The sequence below is a fragment of the Colossoma macropomum genome, unplaced genomic scaffold, assembly GCF_904425465.1.
Source record: "Colossoma macropomum unplaced genomic scaffold, Colossoma_macropomum, whole genome shotgun sequence".
Classification (NCBI taxonomy): Eukaryota; Metazoa; Chordata; class Actinopteri; order Characiformes; family Serrasalmidae; genus Colossoma; species Colossoma macropomum.
In genome coordinates this window covers 32,640,613-32,662,740 of record NW_023494793.1, presented here as the reverse complement: position 1 = coordinate 32,662,740, position 22,128 = coordinate 32,640,613, and the positions used below count along the sequence as shown (strand labels likewise).

General features: G+C 40.4%; 1 protein-coding gene across 6 annotated transcripts in view; it reads left to right on the top strand.

Annotated features, from left to right (window-relative positions):
- Positions 1 to 260: 260 nt before the first annotated feature.
- The window catches only part of osbpl9 (oxysterol binding protein-like 9), a 47,340-nt gene continuing 25,472 nt past the window's right edge, over positions 261 to 22,128 (top strand). For 4 of the 6 annotated variants that reach the window (XM_036579217.1, XM_036579215.1, XM_036579214.1 and 1 more), the window contains exons 1-4: positions 261 to 394; positions 2,970 to 3,020; positions 6,617 to 6,695; positions 19,267 to 19,343. In XM_036579217.1, the coding sequence (XP_036435110.1) occupies positions 284 to 394; positions 2,970 to 3,020; positions 6,617 to 6,695; positions 19,267 to 19,343 (318 nt within the window). In that variant the 5' untranslated portion in view covers positions 261 to 283. Of the gene's footprint in view, positions 395 to 2,969; positions 3,021 to 6,616; positions 6,696 to 19,266; positions 19,344 to 21,220; positions 21,693 to 22,128 lie in introns of those variants that run through there. The other 2 variants (XM_036579220.1, XM_036579219.1) reach the window with 2 other exon arrangements.

Here is a 22,128-nt window from a genome sequence, read left to right as displayed (position 1 = left end):
ACAAAAAAGAGCTCAACTCCACTACTTCATCAAATTATTTCAGATTTATTCCAATTTCAATTCCAAAGTTCTTTTTGAAAGATTACGTTTGTGTATATAGTGCAAACACCAAAACATAATAATACAAACATTTTTGAGTGTGGCTGAAGTTACGACGTACTTTCGTTTTTAGATAATGTTCGTGTTATTTGTCAGGCACTCTGAAATGTGACGTCAGTCCTCTCGTGTTTTCTTCCTCCTCTCTCGCTCCTCCCCCTCAACCTCTGGTTGGTTAAGTGCAAAGATGGCGTCCATCATGGAGGGGCCGCTGAGCAAGTGGACTAACCTGATGAAGGGTTGGCAGTATCGGTGGTTTGTTCTAGATTATAACGCGGGACTGCTGTCGTATTACACAGTAAGTATTGTTTCTAACGGGGAATTGTTCATGGTTTTGTTTCAGATCAGTGACAGCCGACAGCGGAAGGAACGTTTGAAGGGCCGTCAGGAGTTGGGAATCTCGGCTGGGTGGGGCGTTTTTTTTTGAGTGACAAAGACAACAACCAATCGCGGCCTTATTAGGGAGCGTATTAGCCAATCAGCAGTTAGAATGGTCCATGTTGTGCCCCAGAATATCAGCGAGGCCACAGCGAATTAAATAATGCCAGGGCTCGATACTGTTAGTTTGCAGAAATTGAAGGGTGGTGGTCTTCGCGTCATGTGACAGGGTCTGTCTGCTCTCGGACGCGTTACAGATTTCACTAAACACATTTTCAGCTCCCAAAACTTGTCTCATTATCAGCTTAATTCAGGAACCAAGACCAGACTGTTACTCGCGCTAAGGTGACGGCTGGTAATAGTTAGCTAGCAACAAAAGTGATAAAGAAGTCATGGAGCTCGTTGGCTGACTAACGTCACGCGGTCCATGCTGTCGTTTGGTGTGTTGCAGAGCTGTTTTCAAATCTGCGTTTCCTTCCTTCTTCCACTGTTATCAAGATATGTAGTAAAACAATAAACGCTCGACGATGTGTGGATATGCTAGTAATAACATGAGGTGTCTTTGGTTTTGAGAACAGTTGCAGTCCTGCTTTACTTCGCGCTGGAAACTTGAACCATAAAACCATTCAGTGGTCAATGGTCAGTAGTAATGATGGAGATTTGGGAGTATGCAGTGTTAGACTCGTTTCCTTGACTTTCTCTGGGAAAAAAGTATGTAGAAATAAACAAAAGGAGACAATTAATCAGAAAATTGATCGTCATAGCTTTGTTTTTTTTGTTCTGCCAGGTTTTGTTTGTTCTTTCACCAACCAATACTCTTCTTTAACAAAAGACAGCATTAAATACAAATATCGAATAAAAGGATCTGGGAGAAGATTTGTACATGGACACATGGGTAAAAGGCTAGAATGTCATTGAATGACAAGATGATGATGCTACCAAGTTCAAATTTGTCATATATTGCGTCATTAATCCTAATCTGGCCCAGTCCAGACAACAGTCATAACGCTGTTGTCGGAAGAAAACCTTGTATCACCAAAATGGTAACTTTACAGGAAAAGGAAAAAAACTACTTTACTTTTAATGTAAGTCAGTGCAACCAGACTTTTGTCCAGGTAATTTTGGGCCATTTCTTTTGGTCCATTCATCATGAAATTTACACATAATGTAAAGGGTAAACAGCATTTTTAAATTATGTCAAAAACTGAAAAACGACAAAAATGGAGATATGAGGTTTTCTTCTGACAGCAGCAATATGTTGCACCACTGAATGCCATTCTGAGGAGAAGCAGCATGATCTGAGAGAAAAAAAAGTCTAGAGAATCAGATAACTGCAGTGATCTGACGTAGCAGGAATTGCTGTTGTAAATCAAGGTCTCTCCACTTATGTGTTGGGTGAAGAACTGAATGATTCACTCTGCTCAATTCTAAAGCAAAATTGTATTTGATCCAGAGATTGTTGCAGAATTCACACAGCTGGAATTGAGACTGATCTTGATCCAAATATCTGCAGAAAATGTGTCTCAGTATTTCAGCCTGGAGGTCAACGTTAAACTGTCAATTCTCTCACTCTTCCCGCTCAGGAGACGGACATTGATTTAGCCATTAGACCACTTGGTCTGGATGATGTGAGCAAAATGTAGAGGCTGCTCAAGCAAGCAGTGATGTCACTGAGCCATTGTATTTTTTCCACAATGTCTCTACTGCCTTTGCTTTTAAAGATGTCTGAATAAAACAGGCCATGCAATGACCATATGCAGAATAACACAGCCAAACGAAACTAGAGATTCATTGGTATGAAATTTCATGGGCAACGACTGTAATAAGTAGTTTCATGTCATCATCATAATTATCATCTTTTATTAATATAATGCCTTTTCCATGATCAGGGACACATTATAGTCTTAGAACTACTACTGACCGTCAGACACATACACGTTACATTCAAAGACAAGAGGAACACTGATAGCATGGTGAAAACAAATATGCCTAAAACAGAGATTTAAATGAAGATAGACAGGAGGTGTCCCAAATAGATTGGGGAGAGTATTTCATAATTTGGAAGTCATTTGACCACCTATAGAGATCATTTCTCTACATGTGCTCATTTTATAAGTCCACATATGACAGCACTTTTGGGCATGAGTTTAATTTTGCCACAGAGTTGATGAGTTTCCGTGTTGAAATGGTTTTCACTCTGTGCTTTATGTTGCCATTCTGTACTTGTTCTCTTATAAAAAGTGTTTTTGCCTTGAGAAAGCACAATGTAGTGGCAGCTCCAGTATGGCACTTTTTGTTAGAATATACCACATCACTGGCATAGTTTTAAAGACTAGTTGGTGAGAGGACACTCACTCTTGCACTCTTCCATCCCTAACGCATGTGACTACTCTTGAAAAGTTGAACAATTTAATGATTCATTAACCTGAAAAGTTGTAGCGTTCACCCATGCCAAACTCACGTCCTGTTGTGCTTTTTTGCCTCTCCTTGCACAGTCGAAAGACAAGATGATGCGTGGGTCCAGAAGAGGCTGTGTCAGACTGAGGGTAAGTAAGCAGATTTGACTCATGCTTGCAGCTAAACTCACCTGTTTTTAACTGCAGTAGTCTATGGGCTGAAGAATCTTAATAATGCAGTTGAATAGCTGGTGATGAAATGATTAAACAGCATTAATTCAGTTGTGCTTCGTTGGCTGATGCTCTCCGATTACTGTGACTCTTTTTAACCTCATGATTGATCTGACTTGGAAAAAACAAAGATAGGTTTATGTAGGTTTCAGTTACTGTTCGAAAAGCAGTGATATGAGCATTTCTTTCTCTTTGTGCTGACCACTCTAGAAGCCATTTTCTGTCCTTGATGGTCAATCTGACTGGACAAAAAGAACAGCGTTTTGTAGAGAGATTCACTAGGTCTGTGCTGGAGTAAGCAATCTTTGCCACTAGGTGGCACATCAGCTTTGCTCTGTGAGAATGAAATGCGTGTACATCTGTTTATGAGATGTTTTCCACATTATCTGTTTTGGGCATGTAGGATAGGCTGTCTTCATGTTGAACATTACGTTTGTTGAGCACTGGAAGATTTTTTTTATTATTAATGGTATTATTGGTATTCATTCATGTCATATTTTTTTGGAAACAGATACACTATATTGCCAAAAGTATTCACTCACCCATCCAAATCATTGAATTCAGGTGTTCCAATCACTTCCATGGCCACAGATGTATAAAACCAAGAACTTAGGCATGCAGACTGCTTCTACAAACATTTGTGAAAGAATGTGTCGCTCTCAGGAGCTCAGTGAATTCCAGCGTGGTACCGTGATAGGATGCCACCTGTGCAACAAGTCCAGTCGTGAAATTTCCTTGCTACTAAATATTCCACAGTCAACTGTCAGTGGTATTATAATAAAGTGGAAGCGATTGGGAACGACAGCAACTCAGCCACGAAGTGGTAGGCCACGTAAAATGACTGAGCGGGGTCAGCGGATGCTGAGGCACATAGTACTCAGAGGTCGCCAACTTTCTGCAGAGTCAATCGCTACAGACCTCCAAACTTCATGTGGCCTTCAGATTAGCTCAAGAACAGTGCGTAGAGAGCTTCATGGAATGGCTTTCCATGGCCGAGCAGCTGCATCCAAGCCTTACATCACCAAGCGCAACGCAAAGCGTCGAATGCAGTGGTGTAAATCGCCGCCACTGGACTCTAGAGCAGTGGAGACGTGTTCTCTGGAGTGATGAATCACGCTTGCCGTCTGGCAATCCGATGGACGAGTCTGGGTTTGGCGGTTGCCAGGAGAACGGTACTTGTCTGACTGCATTGTGTCAAGTGTAAAGTTTGGTGGAGGGGGGATTATGGTGTGGGGTTGTTTTTCAGGAGTTGGGCTCGGCCCCTTAATTCCAGTGAAAGGAACTCTTAATGCTTCAGCACACCAAGAGATTTTGGACAATTTCATGCTCCCAACTTTGTGGGAACAGTTTAGGGATGACCCCTTCCTGTCCCAACATGACTGCGCACCAGTACACAAAGCAAGGTCCATAAAGACGTGGATGAGCGAGTTTGGTGTGGAAGAACTTGACTGGCCTGTACAGAGTCCTGACCTCAACCCGATAGAACACCTTTGGGATGAATTAGAGCGGAGACTGTGAGCCAGGCCTTCTTGTCCAATATCAGTGTCTGACCTCACAAATGCGCTTCTGGAAGAATGGTCAAAAATTCCCATAAACATACTCCTAAACTTTGTGGAAAGACTTCCCAGAAGAGTTGAAGCTGTTATAGCTGCAAAGGGTGGGCCGACATCATATTAAACCCTATGGATTAAGAATGGGATGTCACTCAAGTTCATATGCGTGTGAAGGCAGATGAGCGAATTCTTTTGGCAATATAGTGTATGTTTAAATGATTAAATTCAGAATGTAGATTTGTATTATGTTGTTTCACACCCAATTGACTGCAGCATTTTCAGGTTTAGAAAGTCAGTAATGCTGAAATAGGCTAGACTTTTAGTCTAGTTTAGTCTGATGCGTAGCAGTACAGAAAAGAAGACTTCACAGCTCTCATAGGGGTGAGATAAGGGACAATACGGATGAGCTTTGATAGTTAGGTTTTATTTTATACTTTTGTCATTATTAATGTTTTTGTCAATGTATTCTTCTGAAAACCAGTCTACTTGACGTAAGCCTGTGGTGTATTTCAGGCTGTGATGTAGGTAGATAGAAACTGAATTAGCCCAGTCCTGAAGAATGCTACAGAATTACAGTGCAGTGTACAAATCTCATGCATATATTAGGAAGGAGCTATACAATTTTCAGAATTGACAAGATACTTAAATAACACATATATAGGCATAATTTTTTCTGGGGAACATGCACTTTTTTAAAAATCCTAATTTAGCCCCACCACTGTCTGTCGAAAACATGTTGAAAATATTTTATACACTGTCTTACAGCAGGAACATATCCAAAAGGTTTCTAAAATATCACTGAGATTCTGTTGAAGACCATGACCATAAGTGTCTTGAGTCATTAAATTTGCTAAAGTCGCTAAATTGATGTGTGACAAAATTGACACGTACAAGTGGTGTCATTGTCAACTTGCCGCCCATCAGACAAGTTGTGTATTTTTTTTTTTGTCCCCACCACCTAGGCTTAATTTTTGCCTTCACCACTTTTTAAAAGTATATTTAAAGTAGTTGTTGTAAACATACACCCATGCAGGTATTGTTCCAGACGACTTACTCGTCAGAATAACTCTAGGTGTACTATGATTATTAAGTACTACGAGAGTTGCAGGCTACTGTTAATCATATCGTGTCTGTGTTACGTTGTTAAGAACCAAAGGTGCAGAGGTATGTGAATTATGAGCAGATATGATTCCTATATCATTGTGCATCCCTCTTGAGAACTGTTATTGTACCCCTGCTCTTGCACATTATGTCTTTAGAAGGATATTTGGTTAGAATTAGCTGTCATTCTGTAAATCTCTGCAGGCCTGTAGTATTATTTTTGGTGTTATGCGTGTACTTCATGCTATTGTGTAAATGACTTCTTTTAACAACTACAGTGCAAACTTCCTCTTGGAGAGATAACTGTGTTGTCAGTTTCACAATTTCTGCTTTTTGTTACGGGCAAGTGCATAAACTGACTTACATGAAACTTGTATGAGGTCAAACGTCGCGCTGACCTGACTGAAGCATCAAATTATTCTCTTTTTGTGTTAGCCTTTAAAATTGTGTGATATTATCTTTGCTGTGTGATTGAGACAGTTATACATGTAAGCAAGTCTGCAGCATTCTCTCTCTCTCTCTCTCTCTCTCTCTCTCTCTCTCTCTCTCTCTCTCTCGCTCTCTCTCTCTCTCTCTCTCTCTCTCTCTCTCTCTCTCTCTCTCTCATGCTGTCTGTCCTTCTCTGTCACTGTTTCTCTGTCCCCTCTTCTTTTTTCTTTCTCTCTTTGTCCCCATCTTTCCTTCTCCCCCTCTCTCCTGCTCTTACTCGTCCCCTGTCCCCACATCCCTTGCTCCACCCATTCTCCCCCTCCTCTTCTCACGTGTGTGTGTGTGAGGCAGTGAGAGAGTGGGGCAGAAAAAGCGAGAGAGAATGACGTGGCCCTCCGTCTGACTGTCTCTCGCTCCGTTTTGCTTGTTCAGGGAGCAGTGATCGGCATCGATGACGAGGACGACAGCACTTTCACCATCACTGTAGACCAAAAGACTTTCCATTTTCAAGGTAAGCCCTCCTCTCTCTTCCTCCTCCTTTCTTTTCTTTTTGTTTCTATTTCTCCACTTGTTCTTGTCCTCCCCTTCCCTAAAAGCTTCTTCTAGAGCTGCTGCTTCTGCTGTTCATGTAGAAGCCATCAGCTGGTCGCTCACATGCTCTCTTGCTCTCTCTTTCTCTGTCTCTTTCTCCCTCTCTCTCTCTCTCTCTCTCTCTCTCATATATCACCCTTCCTCGCCATCTCATCCATCCCCCCCCTTTTGATGCTCTTTTTCCGCTTTTAAAGCCGATTATACCATCACTGCACCAGCATCCGTCCCTCACGCACACACGCTTATGCATTTGCACTGCATACATCCGACACACATAGTGCCCGGTGCTTTTAGTCAGCTTATTCCAGCGATTTGAGCAGCACAGCTTTTCTTGCAGGATTGGAATAACATTAGCATGAGTGTTGCTTTCCCTTCCCTTACCGAGATGTGGCGTTTATTTTTGCATTAATGAGAGCACCCACAAATTGCCGCACATTCAGGAACGGCCAGCGTTTAGAGGCTTCAGCCCAGGAGAGGAAGGAGTGTGAGCGTCACCGCTAGGCGCTCGTGCACTCTTGTTTGTCATCCTCAGCCCTCCACCCCTCTCTCCTTTCTCCCCACCCCTCATCCGGTGGCGCTTTGGCGAGGAAAACACAAGCCTGGGTGCTGAGCTCCAGGTCTTTTTGGCTTTTAGCCCTCCTCTCTCTCTCACCCTCTCACTCAGCCATTTTTCACTACTCCACACCCTTCCCCCGGGGGTCTGCTCACCCTCCCCATGCCCTCATCCATTGCCATGTTCCGGCACTGTCTGCTGTGGCTGTACAGTAGGAAGGGTAAGGTGATGCATCTCTGCATGCTTGGTGCTGGGGTTAAAGGAGCTTCTGCAGTCACAGCTTTCGCATTGTTAGCACTGCTGAGCAAATGCTGAGTAATTTATCACCTACAGTGGGTCGAGACCTTGGTGCGCGTTGTTGTTGTTTGAGCCTGATGTAGTGTGTTTATGCCATAATTATGCGGCTGGAGTGTTTTTGGGTGGCTGAAACCTAGAAACATATATGTTTATAGAAAGATGCTCATGTCATACTGCCTCTATATCTGTATTTTATTGCTAACAAAGCCTTGTATCTTCAAAATAGTGACTTTATAGGAGGAAAAACTGTATTTTATGTATTTTAGACATTTCTGTTAGTCCATTCATCAGATGTTTGCAGTATGTAATGGGCAACTGGCATTTTCCATGTGGAATTATGAGGTTTTGATATAACAGTTGGTAGTCCCAGTTGTTGTTGAAAACGCAGTTGGTAGGTTGTTTTTTAGTGCATGTTACTGGTTCAGTCATGTCACATGGTTCATGCCAGCATCAGAATTGGCGTGCCCTGCCTTTTTGACCTGACCTCATTAAAGAAAGCTGATTCACAAGCTTTCAGACTGATGTGACCTTCTGTTTTCATGTCAGTATGTGACTTGTCACACCTTGTATTGTGAAATACAGTACAGTGCAAGGACTTTCTTTTAAGTCTAATAAAGGCCTTTTTGCATCGTCATCCCTTATCTCATAAGGAGGTCTTCACCATGAATGAGACCAGCTACATTCAGAGAAAGTGCTGCATCCAGACGTAATCCTGTGATATTGTGTAGCATCACCTCTCCTTCACTATGTCTCTGATTTCCCTTGAGTCTGCAGCTAAGGCTTGGATTTCAGAGAGCAGTGAAAGGTACTCCATATATCCATCTTTCCATCTCTCTGTTCCTGCATCCGGCCAGCCTGTCCCTTAGGGACCCTTCACTCTGCCATCACCTCTCCCATCTCCTGCAAAAAAGGAACAATTTGCTTCTTGGTGGAAATGGCTGCATACCGTGCAGTAAGGGTAATTTCAGTACAGTATAGAAAAATAAAAAGAAATTATGATTTGAAACAGTGTATTGAAATTTAATATGCCTTTCTGGATCTTATGAGGGCCTTTTATTTGCCATCTTTTGTGGAAACCTCTGCCATTGATCAAAAGCAGGTATGTACGTACATCCTGTCAGAATAAAGTGGACAAACAGGAGGGATTGGCTTATGTTATGCATTCACTAGCGCTAACATGACTGAAGCTAAGACTGGATTTCTGAAATTGCTTTTTAATTCAGAGCTGCAATTTAGGCCTGTAGACAGCTGATACAGCAGGCATTGAAAAAGTACTATTTGAGGACTTTTACTTACGTAATTAGACCCATTTGTGTAGTATTTAATTTTAGCTCTTTAAAATTAAGACACATAATATTGAAAATCAAATCAAATCTGTACCTCTAAAGCAAGTAGTATTAATTCTTAAAAAATAATTTGGCAGAAAGTCAAATTGACCAAGTTTTCCACTCTCCCTAGATGTAGCCAATCAGCCAAGACATGTTTATAGTCAAATTTTTTCTTCCTTATTTTAGAACTGGAGCTACAAGGCTAACATTGCTAAGACGCACTACGACTTTGTTAGCCCAAATCGTTTCTTTGAAAATACATCCCCAAAACTTCTCTCAACCCTCAAACCGCAGATCTTTATTAAGGTTGCAAGGACTTGCCGATGTGATTTAAAGCTGAGTATGATTTATCATGAGTTATAAAAAAGAACAAAACTTCACCGCTACGGGCAGCCATTTCAGGCAACACCAGGGCTGGGATTCACAAAGCAAGACGGATCCTCAATCAGATTCCTTTACATTTATGACAGACTGTGTTGTCTAAAGTGGTTGCTGGCAGTTTTGTTTATTTCTCAATTTTTTTAAAAGAAATTTTAAGGATTCATTTTTACAGAAACAATTTATGCTATTTAGGTGACTATTGAGTTCCAGTGTTTGTTAGCAATGATAGCTTCACCACTCCAGTTTGTGTAAATTAGATTTTTCCCTGAACCATTTGTTTAAAATATGTGTATTGTTACAGCCGTACTGCACAGTCTTGGGAAATGCAGTTTCATTCATGACATTTTGGCAAGCAGAGCTGAGCAAGTTCAGAAGCAAGGAGGGTGTGTATCTTTGTGTTTGTTGTGCAGTGCTGTGAGTGAGTGAGTGATGGAGAAATTGTCTGGTAGGGCTGTGTCTGCACATCTCTAATAGAGATGTAAGAGTGCTGAGCAGTGCTGAGTATTGAGCAGGTGTGGATGTGCTGTGATGGCACAGAGAAATGTCAGGCAAGGTGCAGTGCTACCTGCAATTAGGTGACTCAGCCAACCAGGACTAATAGGATGAGCAAAGGAAGAATGAAGCATCAGTCTTTATTGATGTGGCACACTGGAGTCTTGTGTTGTGTAAGACAGCACATACAGTACTGTGCAAAAGTCTTAGACCAGCTAAGAAAATACTTTAAAATTGTTTATTTTACTATTTATTGAGCATTGAAGCCATTTTTTTACATCAAGCACAGTAACTATACTATACATTCGTATGTTAATCAGTGTAGCCTTTTAAACTGGCTGCGCCATGGCAGTGAGGCAGCAGCATTACACTAGCACTTTGTGAAAGTTCTAGTGTTTGTTTGGGCTGATGAGAGAAATAACTGAGGAATCAGTCATTCAAAACCTCAGTTAATAGCTCAAAGCTATGCTCAAATGCCTACATAAAGCTTGTTGTGATAAAGTGAGAAGAAAAAGAGTTTTATTAATTTATCCATCAGTGGAAAAAATCAAATGTGGACAGAAAAGGCTTAACTTAATCAATGCAACACCAGTGAGGTGTGTTCAGTGAGAAATAGCAAGACTTGCCATGTGCTGCATTGTCTCTGGGGTAAAATTGTATTTTTGAGCTGGTTAGAAGCAAACAGGTTTGGTTTTTCTTCCCCTTGATTCGCTCCAGTCATTGCATGGATTTGCTCAGTTCCACCTCCAGCACACCTGATTTAATTTAATGAAATATAACTTTATTAGGTACCAATTAGATAAACCCAGTATTTGATAGTAACTGCAGATACTGACCTGCAATGATGACAAGGTTTTAAAATGGTTACACTAACATGCTGACAGATATACAAGACTGTGCAAAAATCTTAGGCACCTGAGAAAGTTATAAAGCTATTTTTTAATATTAGAATAAATGTAAATAAAATTAATACTGCAAGTAGTGATTTCATGTGTTCATGTAACCATTTCCAGTTCTCTCCTTGAAGCAGCTCCTGGGGTAACCAGCTCCTGGGGTATTAACTACTTTTTTAAAAGCAATATTGTTACTTTTTAATGTTTTTTATTGTAACGATAATTTTAGTGTAATATAAATTTTACATTTATAGCGGTGTTAAAGAGGGTTTTATTTTTGCACTGTACTGTGCAATCACAACTTATTGTACTAATATTTGTTTGTATTATTTTAATGCTAGTGTTAGTGTTTTAAAGTACTTTTATTTAGTTGCTGCTTAGATAAATAGCTTCCTTCACTAGCCTAATATTTTTGTACAGTACTGTATATGATGACCTGTGATGTCTCAGACAGTGATTTTCCTGTTAAAAAAAAAGCAAATTTTCATCATATTTTTAGGCCCTTAGGTTTCCTTCTGTCTGTTTGGCTGAAATGTTTGAATACTTGTGTTCTGATATAACCCTGTAGTTTAAGCTGAGCATTAGATATTGTGTGAGCAGGGCTCTTAAGTTTGATGAGGTGTTTTCTCCAGCAGCTGAGGAGTGCAGTGGCAGCTTAGAAGAACTGTACTTGCTATTTAAGGGACCATCTATAATTCATAAGGCTCTTTCAGGGCCCGATATCAGTCTGCCTGAAAGCCCGTTTATTTCAGCAGCCTGGCCTACCGAGGAGCCACTTGACTCATAAAAACAATGTGCAGGCCTGGCTGCAGGCAGTCTTGAAAGGAATTATCCAGCCTGTTCTCTGAGATCCACATCTGTAGTGTACGGTCAATTACCATGGACAATACATTTGCTGCGGTGTCCCTGAAAAGAACTAAAGACTCAAAACAAAACTTATAATAGAAGCCAGTGGAAAAGGTACTGCACCTGTCCATTGGCATCCGTCATAAATGGGTTTCAAGTGAGCAGGTTTTCTGTTCTTTTTTTAATTACAGAGAAATCATTTTTAATTGTAATCAACCGTATGTCATAGATGCAACAGCTAGAGGTAAACGAAAAAGCACTGTTATTTTAAAGATGTCCTCTTTGTTGGGCGGCTGACAGTGAGACTGTCACTCTCAGAATAAAAAAACTGCAAGTGACACAGACAGATAGAGGGATGAATGAGCGGAAGCCACAGAGCAGCAATGGTGCAGAGGACGGAGTGTGTTCCCGGGCCTGCCTGCTGCCTGATTTTGGCCTATTTTGTAAGTACTGTGGGAGCTCAAATGCACCAGGGCAAAGTTGGCTGCAGACAAAGGATGCCTGCATGAGCTCTGCTGGCCTCTCGTTCGCTCTTTTTCCTCTCACTTACACACACATACGCTCTCTCATTAGCTGCTTTAGCTTCAGCTCTCTGGGAACAGGAACGATTCCAGCCTGATGGTAGGCAGTTTGCTGGGCTTCAGCCTGCTCTCTCTACAAGCACACTGGATGATATATAGTAGTACATCCAATTTTAAAAGCTAAAATAATATAACAGTAAAGATGGGAAGAGAACCATACACTGTCAAAGAATACTGTGCAGGTACATTTGTCATTCCTTGAGACACAAACAATGTAAATGTACCCTAAAAGGTACAACAATGGTTTTGAGGTCCAGCTGTGTACCTTAAATAAGTTTCACCTGGAAAAAGGCACATACACTTACCTCTTCAGACAAGATGGGGCAAAAAATATAATTGAAATGGTTTCTAGTACAAGTATGTTCCCTAGCTAAAGGTAGAGAAGACAAGTGACAGCTTTGTGCTTTTTTTCTGAGTGTACATTTTTTTAGACATTTAAAGGTGCAATAAGCGTTTATTGGTAATCCAATACACTTTTTTCAAATTCAGCGAATATCTCCTCTGGTCTGCTAGCTGTCTGTCTTGTGTGTGCTGTAAAAAATCCAGTGTTCATAAACAGTCCTGGCTCCGTAAATGGCAGGGGAAAAAAAGTTCCGGCCAAACGACACAACTCTATTTCAGCCAGACAGCAACAGGGGGCTTTCATGCTTGTGCACAGTTTGGGGGAAACGGGAGCGGGGAGACTGTATATGTGGCACATGGCATGTGCTGAACTCCGCGTGTTGTCAGGGAGGGGAGATGGCCAGGAAGTTCTTAGATCAGGCGAGGGTGATGAGCCATGTTAACATCGGTGAGCCATTTCAACAGCGGAAAGAGGCTTCTGAGAGTTTATGAGGATGAAGTTGACTTCCTGTTCACCAGCTTCTTGTTCGAATTGTCCCTTCCACCTTAAATGGTGACGCAATTATTATTGTTGTTATTATTATTATTATTATTATTATTATAAAGCCTGAGGCGCCAGACTGTAACTGCTGCATTATTCAAGATAGAGAGGTGGAAATTCAAACAAGAAGCTGGCACAGAAGAAGCTGACTTCAGCTTCATCGAGAGTTGAAAGGCATGAAAGGGGCTGAGCAGGTTGCTCGGCTTGACAGGTGGGTAACATGAACTTATTTTTGCTGTTTCACAGAACCAATAGGTTGGTATTGTTTTGTCTTGTTTACTAATGTTAGTAATAGCTAATCCCAAATTTTATGTGATGTCATAGTATTTGCCAATACAACATTTGTCAAGGGTTTTATGGCCACAAAGATCTATTAAAAAAAAAAAGTTTACTAGCCCAGTGTCATTTGCCTTGGCAGTGTGTGTCCATGAATTTGAGGGGTGTAGCTTCTGAAGGAGCACTGAAGGGAGGGATGTTTTTGTTTTGTTGAAGTCACATATCAGCAGTCTTTCTCCAGAATTGCGGACTCCACCTTTAAGTGTTCTAACCTAATGTAGGGAGGCCAGTGAGATCAGAATCATCGGTATTGGCAGAAATTTCTTTTAATAAATTACTGGCTCTGGACAGGTGTTTAGGTTTGACCAGTATTTTGAATTGATATTTGATGATGTATGTAATTGTACTCTGAAACAGCTGAACGTTTAGGTGGTGCTGGGCTACAGTGCTAAGATGCCTGCATTTTATTCATTTTAACGTGTTTGTAACACCCTAGAAATATGCTACATTTCTTTATAATGCTAACCCAGGTATGTTTAATCCCAGTTTCTACATTCTAGAAAAGTGCATGTGCAGGCATCGGCAGATATGTACTGGAAAGATTTTGGCTGCAAGCATTGGCACATAATTCCAATATCAGGGCCTAATGTTTGTCATACATTGTGTGTTAAATAGTACTACACTAAAGCACTGGGTGGCATTCATTGTTCAAAATCAGCAGTTGATCTTAAATTCTTCATAAAGTTTGTGAGTAATGGCCTTTTAGATAGAGCACTTATTAATACATGAAAAAATATAAAAATAAAATAAATAGTCTTTTTAAGTGTCAAGTATCACCTCACATCACCTTGCACACCTTGCCTCAGAACACAACAAGCTGTACCGCTTTCCATGTGGCTAATGAGGCTAAAACAGCAAAGATGAGGCATGAGAAGTTAGATCAGGGGTGCACAACTCCGGTCCTAGACGGCCAGTGTCCAGCACAGTTTGGTGATTTACCTACTAAGACGCAACTGATTTGCATTTATCTGTTATTTGGCAGGTTTATTGGGTGAATTTAAGTAGGGGAACCTCCAAACTGTGCTGGATACCGGCCCTCCAGGACCGGAGTTGTGCACCCGTGAGTTAGATGAATGATCTCAAACATGTAAGTGTAATACTTATCAGACTATCACCACGTGTCCAATCTGCTCCGACTCCTTGTTGACAGCACAAACAGCAGATCTTTTTATATTTATGAAGCCCCAATAAAAAAAGTTAGTACAGTGCAGGAGCGCAAGATCATATCATAACATAGTAAATTATCATTTTAAACATAGTTTAGAATAGTATTCAAAACCTGTAAAATGCTGTTTAGGTCAGCCTGAGAGATATGCTATTGTAACCTTTTATTGTAACATTTTTGTCTTTGAAATGATCAGCATGTAAAACATTGTGTAGCCTTAGCGTACAGTATAAGAGCCAATGAGAATGGCTTTAGCTTTCTTCTTTCCTCCCATTCAGTAGTCATTATCATTAGGAGGACATAGTGTGCTCCATGCCCTCATTGAGCACAGAGCCGCACCATTACTTATCCATTTTGTGTTTCTGAAAGAGGAGAGATCCATTTTTTCCCCCAAGTAATGGTATATCTCATATTTGTCCTTTCTGTAGTTTGTACAGTTTGTGTGTATTCTTTGTAATGTTGTCTGGAATTTTCCTCTAGTTATTACGTATCTGTATTGACCTACCGTGGTCAGATTTTCCATATGAAGCCTAATGCTTCTGCTCAGATTTCATTAGCATTCATCCTGCTAACCGATCCTGTAGTTATTGATTTAGCATGAATTTAGCACAGTGTTATTCAGTGTCACAGTTTCATAAACAGTGTAGTAGAGAATCCACCCGTATGACCTCAAGCTTGGTGCTTGGTGTGCCAGTTAGCGAAGGGACGGGCCATGTTTGTTTTGGACTGTAAATACCACACAGATCTAGGACATTGGCTTTTAGCAGGTTGCATAGGGGTATCAGGCATGAAGCGCCTTTGGAGCTGTATTTTAAAGAGCAGAGCATGTGTTAACTTTCCTTCAAACCACTGAGCTGTGTCTTTAGATCCTCCTGAGGGTCATGTGACTTGGGCTAATTTTTTTTTTTTGTTTTTTTTTTGTTTTTTTTTCCTCATTCTGTTAGACAGGTGTTCAATATTTTGTACCGTAGTCAGTTGCAGCACTCCACTGGTTCAGGCTGCTAGTAGAGCTTTAAAAGACAGACTAGAGGTGGTTTACAGTTCTTTTCCAGTAATGCAGAAGTGGGCGTGAATTGATTCTTGTGAAGCTAAAAGTGTGTGCGCTATGCATGTGATTAATACTGTTAAAAGCCTTGTGCTGTTTTTGCTGGCATTTGCCCCATTCATCATTGAGTTGTCCACTGTTTCACGTCTCTAATATTTGGCACTGGAACAAAATGTATATATTTCCATGCTTTATTCTTAAAGGCCCCTTATTCTTCATTTTACATTTCTTCCATTTAAATTTTTCATTGTAGGTCCACTTAAACATGTGTTGTTTTATTTAGCAAAAACAGTCATAATTCATTTAAACATGACCTCTCATCATCCCATAGACTTAAACAGGCTGTTGTTGTTGCTGTACCTTTAAGACTAATATATTAAAAATGACCTTTACTGGGTTTTCCTGTATTGTACCTCATTCAAAACAAAGTCCGGTCTGAAATACTCCTTATAACTTCAGTGTGAATGGGCAGGGGGTAATTACTGTAGGCTGAATGGGAGGGTGTATGTAAATGTGGTTTTTGTGACATCATGGAAACAATGAATTCAAGACCCTTCTATGCAAAAAGTCAGAGACTACCCTAGAGGTGGGCAATATGACAGTATTATATCATTATTGTGATAAAATTTATTTTTGTGATATGCTTTTTTACAGTGTATCATGGATATTTGGATATAGTCGTGGATATAGTCGGTACATAAAGAACACAGACTAACTGTGTGTTTCATTGTAAGGAGAGTTTAAGTGGCTTTAATGCAGCACAGAGTGTAAAATGTTCAATAAAAAGAATAGTACTTGTTTCATCACTGTTTTTAACTGTGGCATTACTAGTGCATTGTGTCTGTGTTTTAGAATATTGTGATACATATTGTGTATCCTGAAAACGTCTTTAAAAATCGGTATGTATTTTTGTCACCCATTCCTAGACTACGTTTTGATTTATTTAATTCCCAGTTTAAACAGCAGTTCAGTTTTAAGCTGTTATTAAGTTATTAATTTTTCCGCATCGGGAAGAACAGCAGAACACAAATATATTACAGAAAATGACTCAGAAGCCATCATGTTACAGCTTCCCTTTTTTCAGTTTTGCTTTACATTTTTCAAAGAAACTTGCAGAGATATTTTTCCTTGTTTTTTGTAAATACCTCCAAAGTTCTCCTTCTCACAATCCAGGTAATCCCAATCACGAAACTAGACTCATCAGTCCATAAAACCTTACTCCACATCACTGTTCTAGTGCAGATTTTCAAATGTCTGTTTCCTTTCCCGGTAAGAGCTTCTCGATAACTGCACATTCTGTCAGACTCATAGCGTTAAGTTATCTACTCACAGTGGAGCAATAGACAGAAACATCTTTGGATTTTTGCAGATCTGAAGCAAGAGTGGAGCTTTTTTAAAGGTACTTTTATTTGATGGTAACAGTTTTGGTGGTCTGTTGTGTCTCGCACATTTGGTAGGAGTCTCATTTTCTCATTTAATCATTGTTTTGAATGCCCTTCCTTATGTAGGTGAATTATATCTAATCTCCTCAGAAGAATTTTATTTAGACATTTTAGATGCACATGTGAAAGAAATTTATGAGGCAGCTAAGGTGTGTTTGAGTAGTTGCTGGTGTGAACATTAGGGTGCATTCAGACTGGGCAGGTTTGGTTTGATTAAAAAGAGCCCTGGTACGATTGCTCTGTTAGTGTGGCTCGTTAGAGAAAAGGAGAATGCTGCCATGTGAACCCTGGGTCTCAACAAATAAGTGGACCAAGACCCCCTGAGCAGGTCAGTCTTGGTTCTCTTCAAAACAAACTTTGATGTGGCTTGTTTGAAGTACGAACACTATAAGACTATACAGACTAAATATAGAATAACCCTCCTCTCTGCATGACTTCTTTGGTACATGGAAAAGATGAGTTTCTAATTCAGTTTTGACACTTGCATGTGTTTGGTCATCTCTTCATGAGTTCAGAACCTTTGATAGAATGTATTGTTACAGTTTTAAGAGGAGGCTGTGGAAAGCGCCAAGATTTCTCAGTTTTCTAAAAGCAGTAAACCACTCTAGGAATTTACAGTGATTTCACCCTGTTTTGGGTCGGCAAAACCACTGTAATGCAGGGAGCCTCGTGGCTTATTGCTATTACATCATAAGACAAATAATTACAAGGTGTAAATAAAACCAACAAGGGCAGATAGAACAGAGAACAGCGTAATTCAGAAAGTTTGGTGGGCATTATCACAGTTATTGCTCGTATGACATTTGTTTACATCTTTTGGTTCGATGCTAAATATGTTAGTGGTAACGCTAAGCAAACCACAGCTGAAATGCAACCGGGTATGATTTTCTGCTTTGGTCCAGACCAAGGGAACTGAACTACAAGTATAAACGTACCCTCAGTGTCTCTTTGCAGGGGAACAAAATGTCAGTGATTCCTTTGGGCTTTTGTTAGGATGACACAGCTGTAACTGGTTGCTTTTAAGATTGGAAGGATGGAAAAGTTAAAGTGGCAGTAGGGTGCACTGAAGTAAAAAGGGAACAAATAAATAAGGTTCAATCAAAGGTTGTTATACTTAGTGTTGGAGGCTTTTTGAGTCCTTCTCTGTTATGTTTATAATATGTTTCTGCTGTTTTTTCTGAAAAATGACTAAATTAATGGCCATTTTGACTGGAAATTAAATTAAGGATAGGATGGCCTCTGACTTATTCTCTTTAAAAGAAGTGCATCCCTAAAATCATTCATTACAAACGAAAGCACACTGTTTTAGTGGAGTTTTTCGCTTCACACACTTCCAGAAGTAGTGAAGCCACAGATATCTTTTTCCAAAGTCTCTGGATTTTGGTATGCTTCGTTTTTTGTTTTTCTTTGTGTCGTGTATGAAATAGCAAGCACATGAATTGATGCACAATGAGTAAAGGCTTTGAGTTTTTATTTCAAAACACTAACATGTGGTGTCCAATATTGCTAATGCAGTTTAGTCCTTTTGATTTTCTATCATGTTCTCACCTCTAGGGACTATATAAAATAATAATTAAAAAAAAACAAACATAAACTTGTGACTAATCCTGTCTGTCTAGATGTGTTGCATCACAAACAAAGATGTTTTGGAGTGCTGTACCATTTTCATGACATTCAAACCACAGAATGGATCAAATTTTGTTGCCACATTTTGTTGTTGACCTTATGTAAAGGTAGTTATTGCATAGTTATGTATAGGTAGTTATGTATAGGTAGTTATTTGGATTTTTTTTTTAAAAGCTATGTTCATGTTTCAGCTGAGAAGACTAATCGTCACTTCTCTCTTTCGCTGAAGAGGTGTTTTGCTGGCTGTGTGTGGTTAAGAACTGGTGCTTGTTGTCCGCATTTACATGAAGTCTAGTGTTTGTGTCTGAGGGTGGATGTGGTTTTGTGCTTGTGAGTGTATGTGTGATGTCCATAACCCTGTTTCAGCTTCAGTTCTTGAGAGCAGTCGGACCACAGCAGAACCTTTAGTCCTCACTTTCATCTTTATTGCTATATTAAGCTTTGGCACTCTCAGGACCATTCACTGCTGTCCCTTCTGCTGGTGTGTTTTTTTTCACTCTCTCACTCACTCTCTTCATAGCTCTCTCGCTCACTCTACCTCTTCCTCCCTTCCTCCCTCTTCTGCCCTGAGTGTTTTGCTGCTGTTGCTAATGGGCTGTGCTTTTGGATGTTTGCCCCGGCAGCCCGAGACGCTGATGAGCGGGAGAAGTGGATTCACGCCTTAGAGGGAACGATTCTGCGCCACGCCCTTCAGCTACGGGTAAGAGGTTCCAGCTCTTGTAGAACAGGACAGCTTCATGATCCACATTCCTGGAGCTTCCTGTTGGAGGAACAAACAGTCATTAATTAAACCCAAATAAGAATAAACTTTGCTATGAGACAAATTCGAAACTGCTTCATTGCATGTTATTGTATGTAGGTTATTCAGTGTAGGTGGTTAGCAACATTTTGAAGACTATGTTTATCATACTGCCTTATTTTTTTCTGACATTGTGTGCTGGTTTCCAACGCCCAGACTGGGCCTACACCAACACTAAACATTAAAACATTTTGGATGGTGAAACACCATTAGTATGCAGTTTAACACTATGGCCTGGTTTTATGGACTCTGGTCTAGTAACTAAATTGCAATGCCAGTGGTGAAATGACTTTAAGCCTAGGCAGAGCCTTGATCTGGGTCTGGGAAACTGGCTTCAGGGGTCATCTGCACAGATGTGGATTTAAGCATAGTTTTGGACTAAACTAAAACATTAGTGGTAATTTGGAAATTCTTTTTAGTTTAGGTTTAGAGTTTGTGTGGTTCTGAGAAACTGGCTCTGTATGTGCAGAAGTTTGGAGACTCCTGCTCATCCAGCAGTTATTCTGAAATCAAGGGTATTAATAAGAAATTTTACCCCCTTTTGCTACAGTAAGGCTCATCTCTTCTGGAAGGTTTACACTAGATGTTGGAACATGGTTGCTTTCAGCCATAAGAGCATTAGTGAGGTGGGGTACTGATGTTGGATGATTAGTTATGAATCACCTCAGCTCATCCCAAAGGCATTGGATGACGCTCAATCACTCCACAACGTGCAGTTCCACTGTTCCACAGCCTAATGCTGGGGAGCTTTATACCCTTCTGGCTGACTCTTGGCATTGAGCATGGCAAACCTTATGCTCATGTAAGGCTGTTCCAGAGCGCCCCATTGTATTAGCAGTGCTTTTCTATGGAGATTATTCAAGCTATCTGTGTGGAATTGAGCATGTGTAGCAGCAGTGGGTGCACATTAAAGGAGCTGAATTCATTAATAAGAAGGAGTATCTGGATACTTTTGGACATATAGAATTAAAAACAATAGAGAAGTAGAGAGATACTTGCACGTTTTCCTAACAAGTCTCTATATATATCAAATACACATTGCCTGTCTGCTATGCTTTCAAGTTAAATTAAAAAAAGTGGTTTTCCTCTGGTTTTGTATTCAGTCTTACAGTGTTAAGAGTAAGTAGAGCAAAGTGCTAAAGGTTGAGCCTGAGTTCAAGGGCTGTGTAATAGTCAGGTCACTCAGTGTGTGTGACCAGCCTGAGGGGAATCAGTGAAACCAGGACAGCTGGACACAGACAGAGCCTCGGCCCATTTACCTCAACACAGCTTTCAGTTTCCCTCTTTCCTTGCTCAGTTCTTTCTTTACCCACTGGCGAATGATTTCAACACTGGAAATGTTTTTTCCACCACTGTGCCGTCTGCATCCTGTTCAAGTAGCAATATTATTCTATCTCTTTCTCATTCTATTTTCTTTCTTCTCTGTCTCTCAAATCTCTTATTTCTTCCTTGTTCTTTCTCTTTTCCCTTCTCATCTTCTTTCTCTTTTTTCTTTTTTCCTTTTATTATTTATCTTCACTCTTACGACCTCTTGAACACTTTTCTCTATTTTTCCTGTTTTCTTCTCTCTGTCACGTGTGCATGCTCACACTCTTCTGCCATTTCTTTTTTTCCACTTGTTCTTGCTTTCTATTTTCTCTCTTCAATATTCTTTTTCTATGTATCATTTTTGATATCTTTTTTCCTTTTCTCTCAGTCTCTTTTCTTATCTAGCATTCACCTCTCTCTCCCCCTCCCTCTCCCTCTCCCTTTCCTCTTCTCCTCGGGCCCTGCCCTCCGTGTGAATAACTCTGACTGGCTGATGCGTGTATCTACTCGCATGCCTGGCAAGCATTGTGCAGTTGTCCAGTCACATGACCCTAACATGCCCAAAGAGCCAATCACAGCTCTGCATACTTGGGCTGCCTCCCATCTGCAGCAGACAGCTGATCCAATCAGAGCAGCTGTTCATATTTGTTGCGCACCGTTAGGGCTTTTTTTTCCTTTCTTTCTTTTTGTTCTTTTTTGATTTGAGGAAGTCTGCCACTTCCTGTCATAAGTGTCCTGAAACAGTGTTGGCTGCGTTTAACTCAGTAAAACTGAACTTTAGTGGAAGCGTATTTGAGAGCTGCTGCTGTCCTTTCTTGGAAGTGGTTACAGGGGTGGCCAACAGAGGAAAAACCGAGAGATTGAGTAAAATAGGGCGGGACGAAGGCGGGGAGGGAAGACATTGCTCGTCTGATGTCCCGGCTTGGCAGAAGCAAGCGTCCTGTGAGTATCTCTGGGTTTTTGGAGATTACTGATGCAGTGTTTATGGGTTATTCTGTATGAATATTTGTGTTTTGGGAGGAGTGAGTGTATAATTACAGGGGCTTTAGTATTGGACGCAAGTGTAAATGTCTATGTTCATGACACTGTATTATCTTGCTCGGTTTGGATTTGGAGGAGTGTGTATGCTCTATGTTTTACAGTCTGCTCAGCTGGGTCAGACTCATATCAGTCATATTTACACACTGTCTGTGTGTGTGACTGTGTTGACATACCAAACAAAGTCAAAGTAAAGCTCCTATATAGTTTTCCCTGTTTTGCCTAAAGATAAGAATGGTGTTTGCGACAGATTAAGATTTCTCTCTCTGTGACGCATGGTAAACCTACTATAGGCCATGAAAATTGCAAAACAGTTGTAAAAATAAGATAATAAAAATAA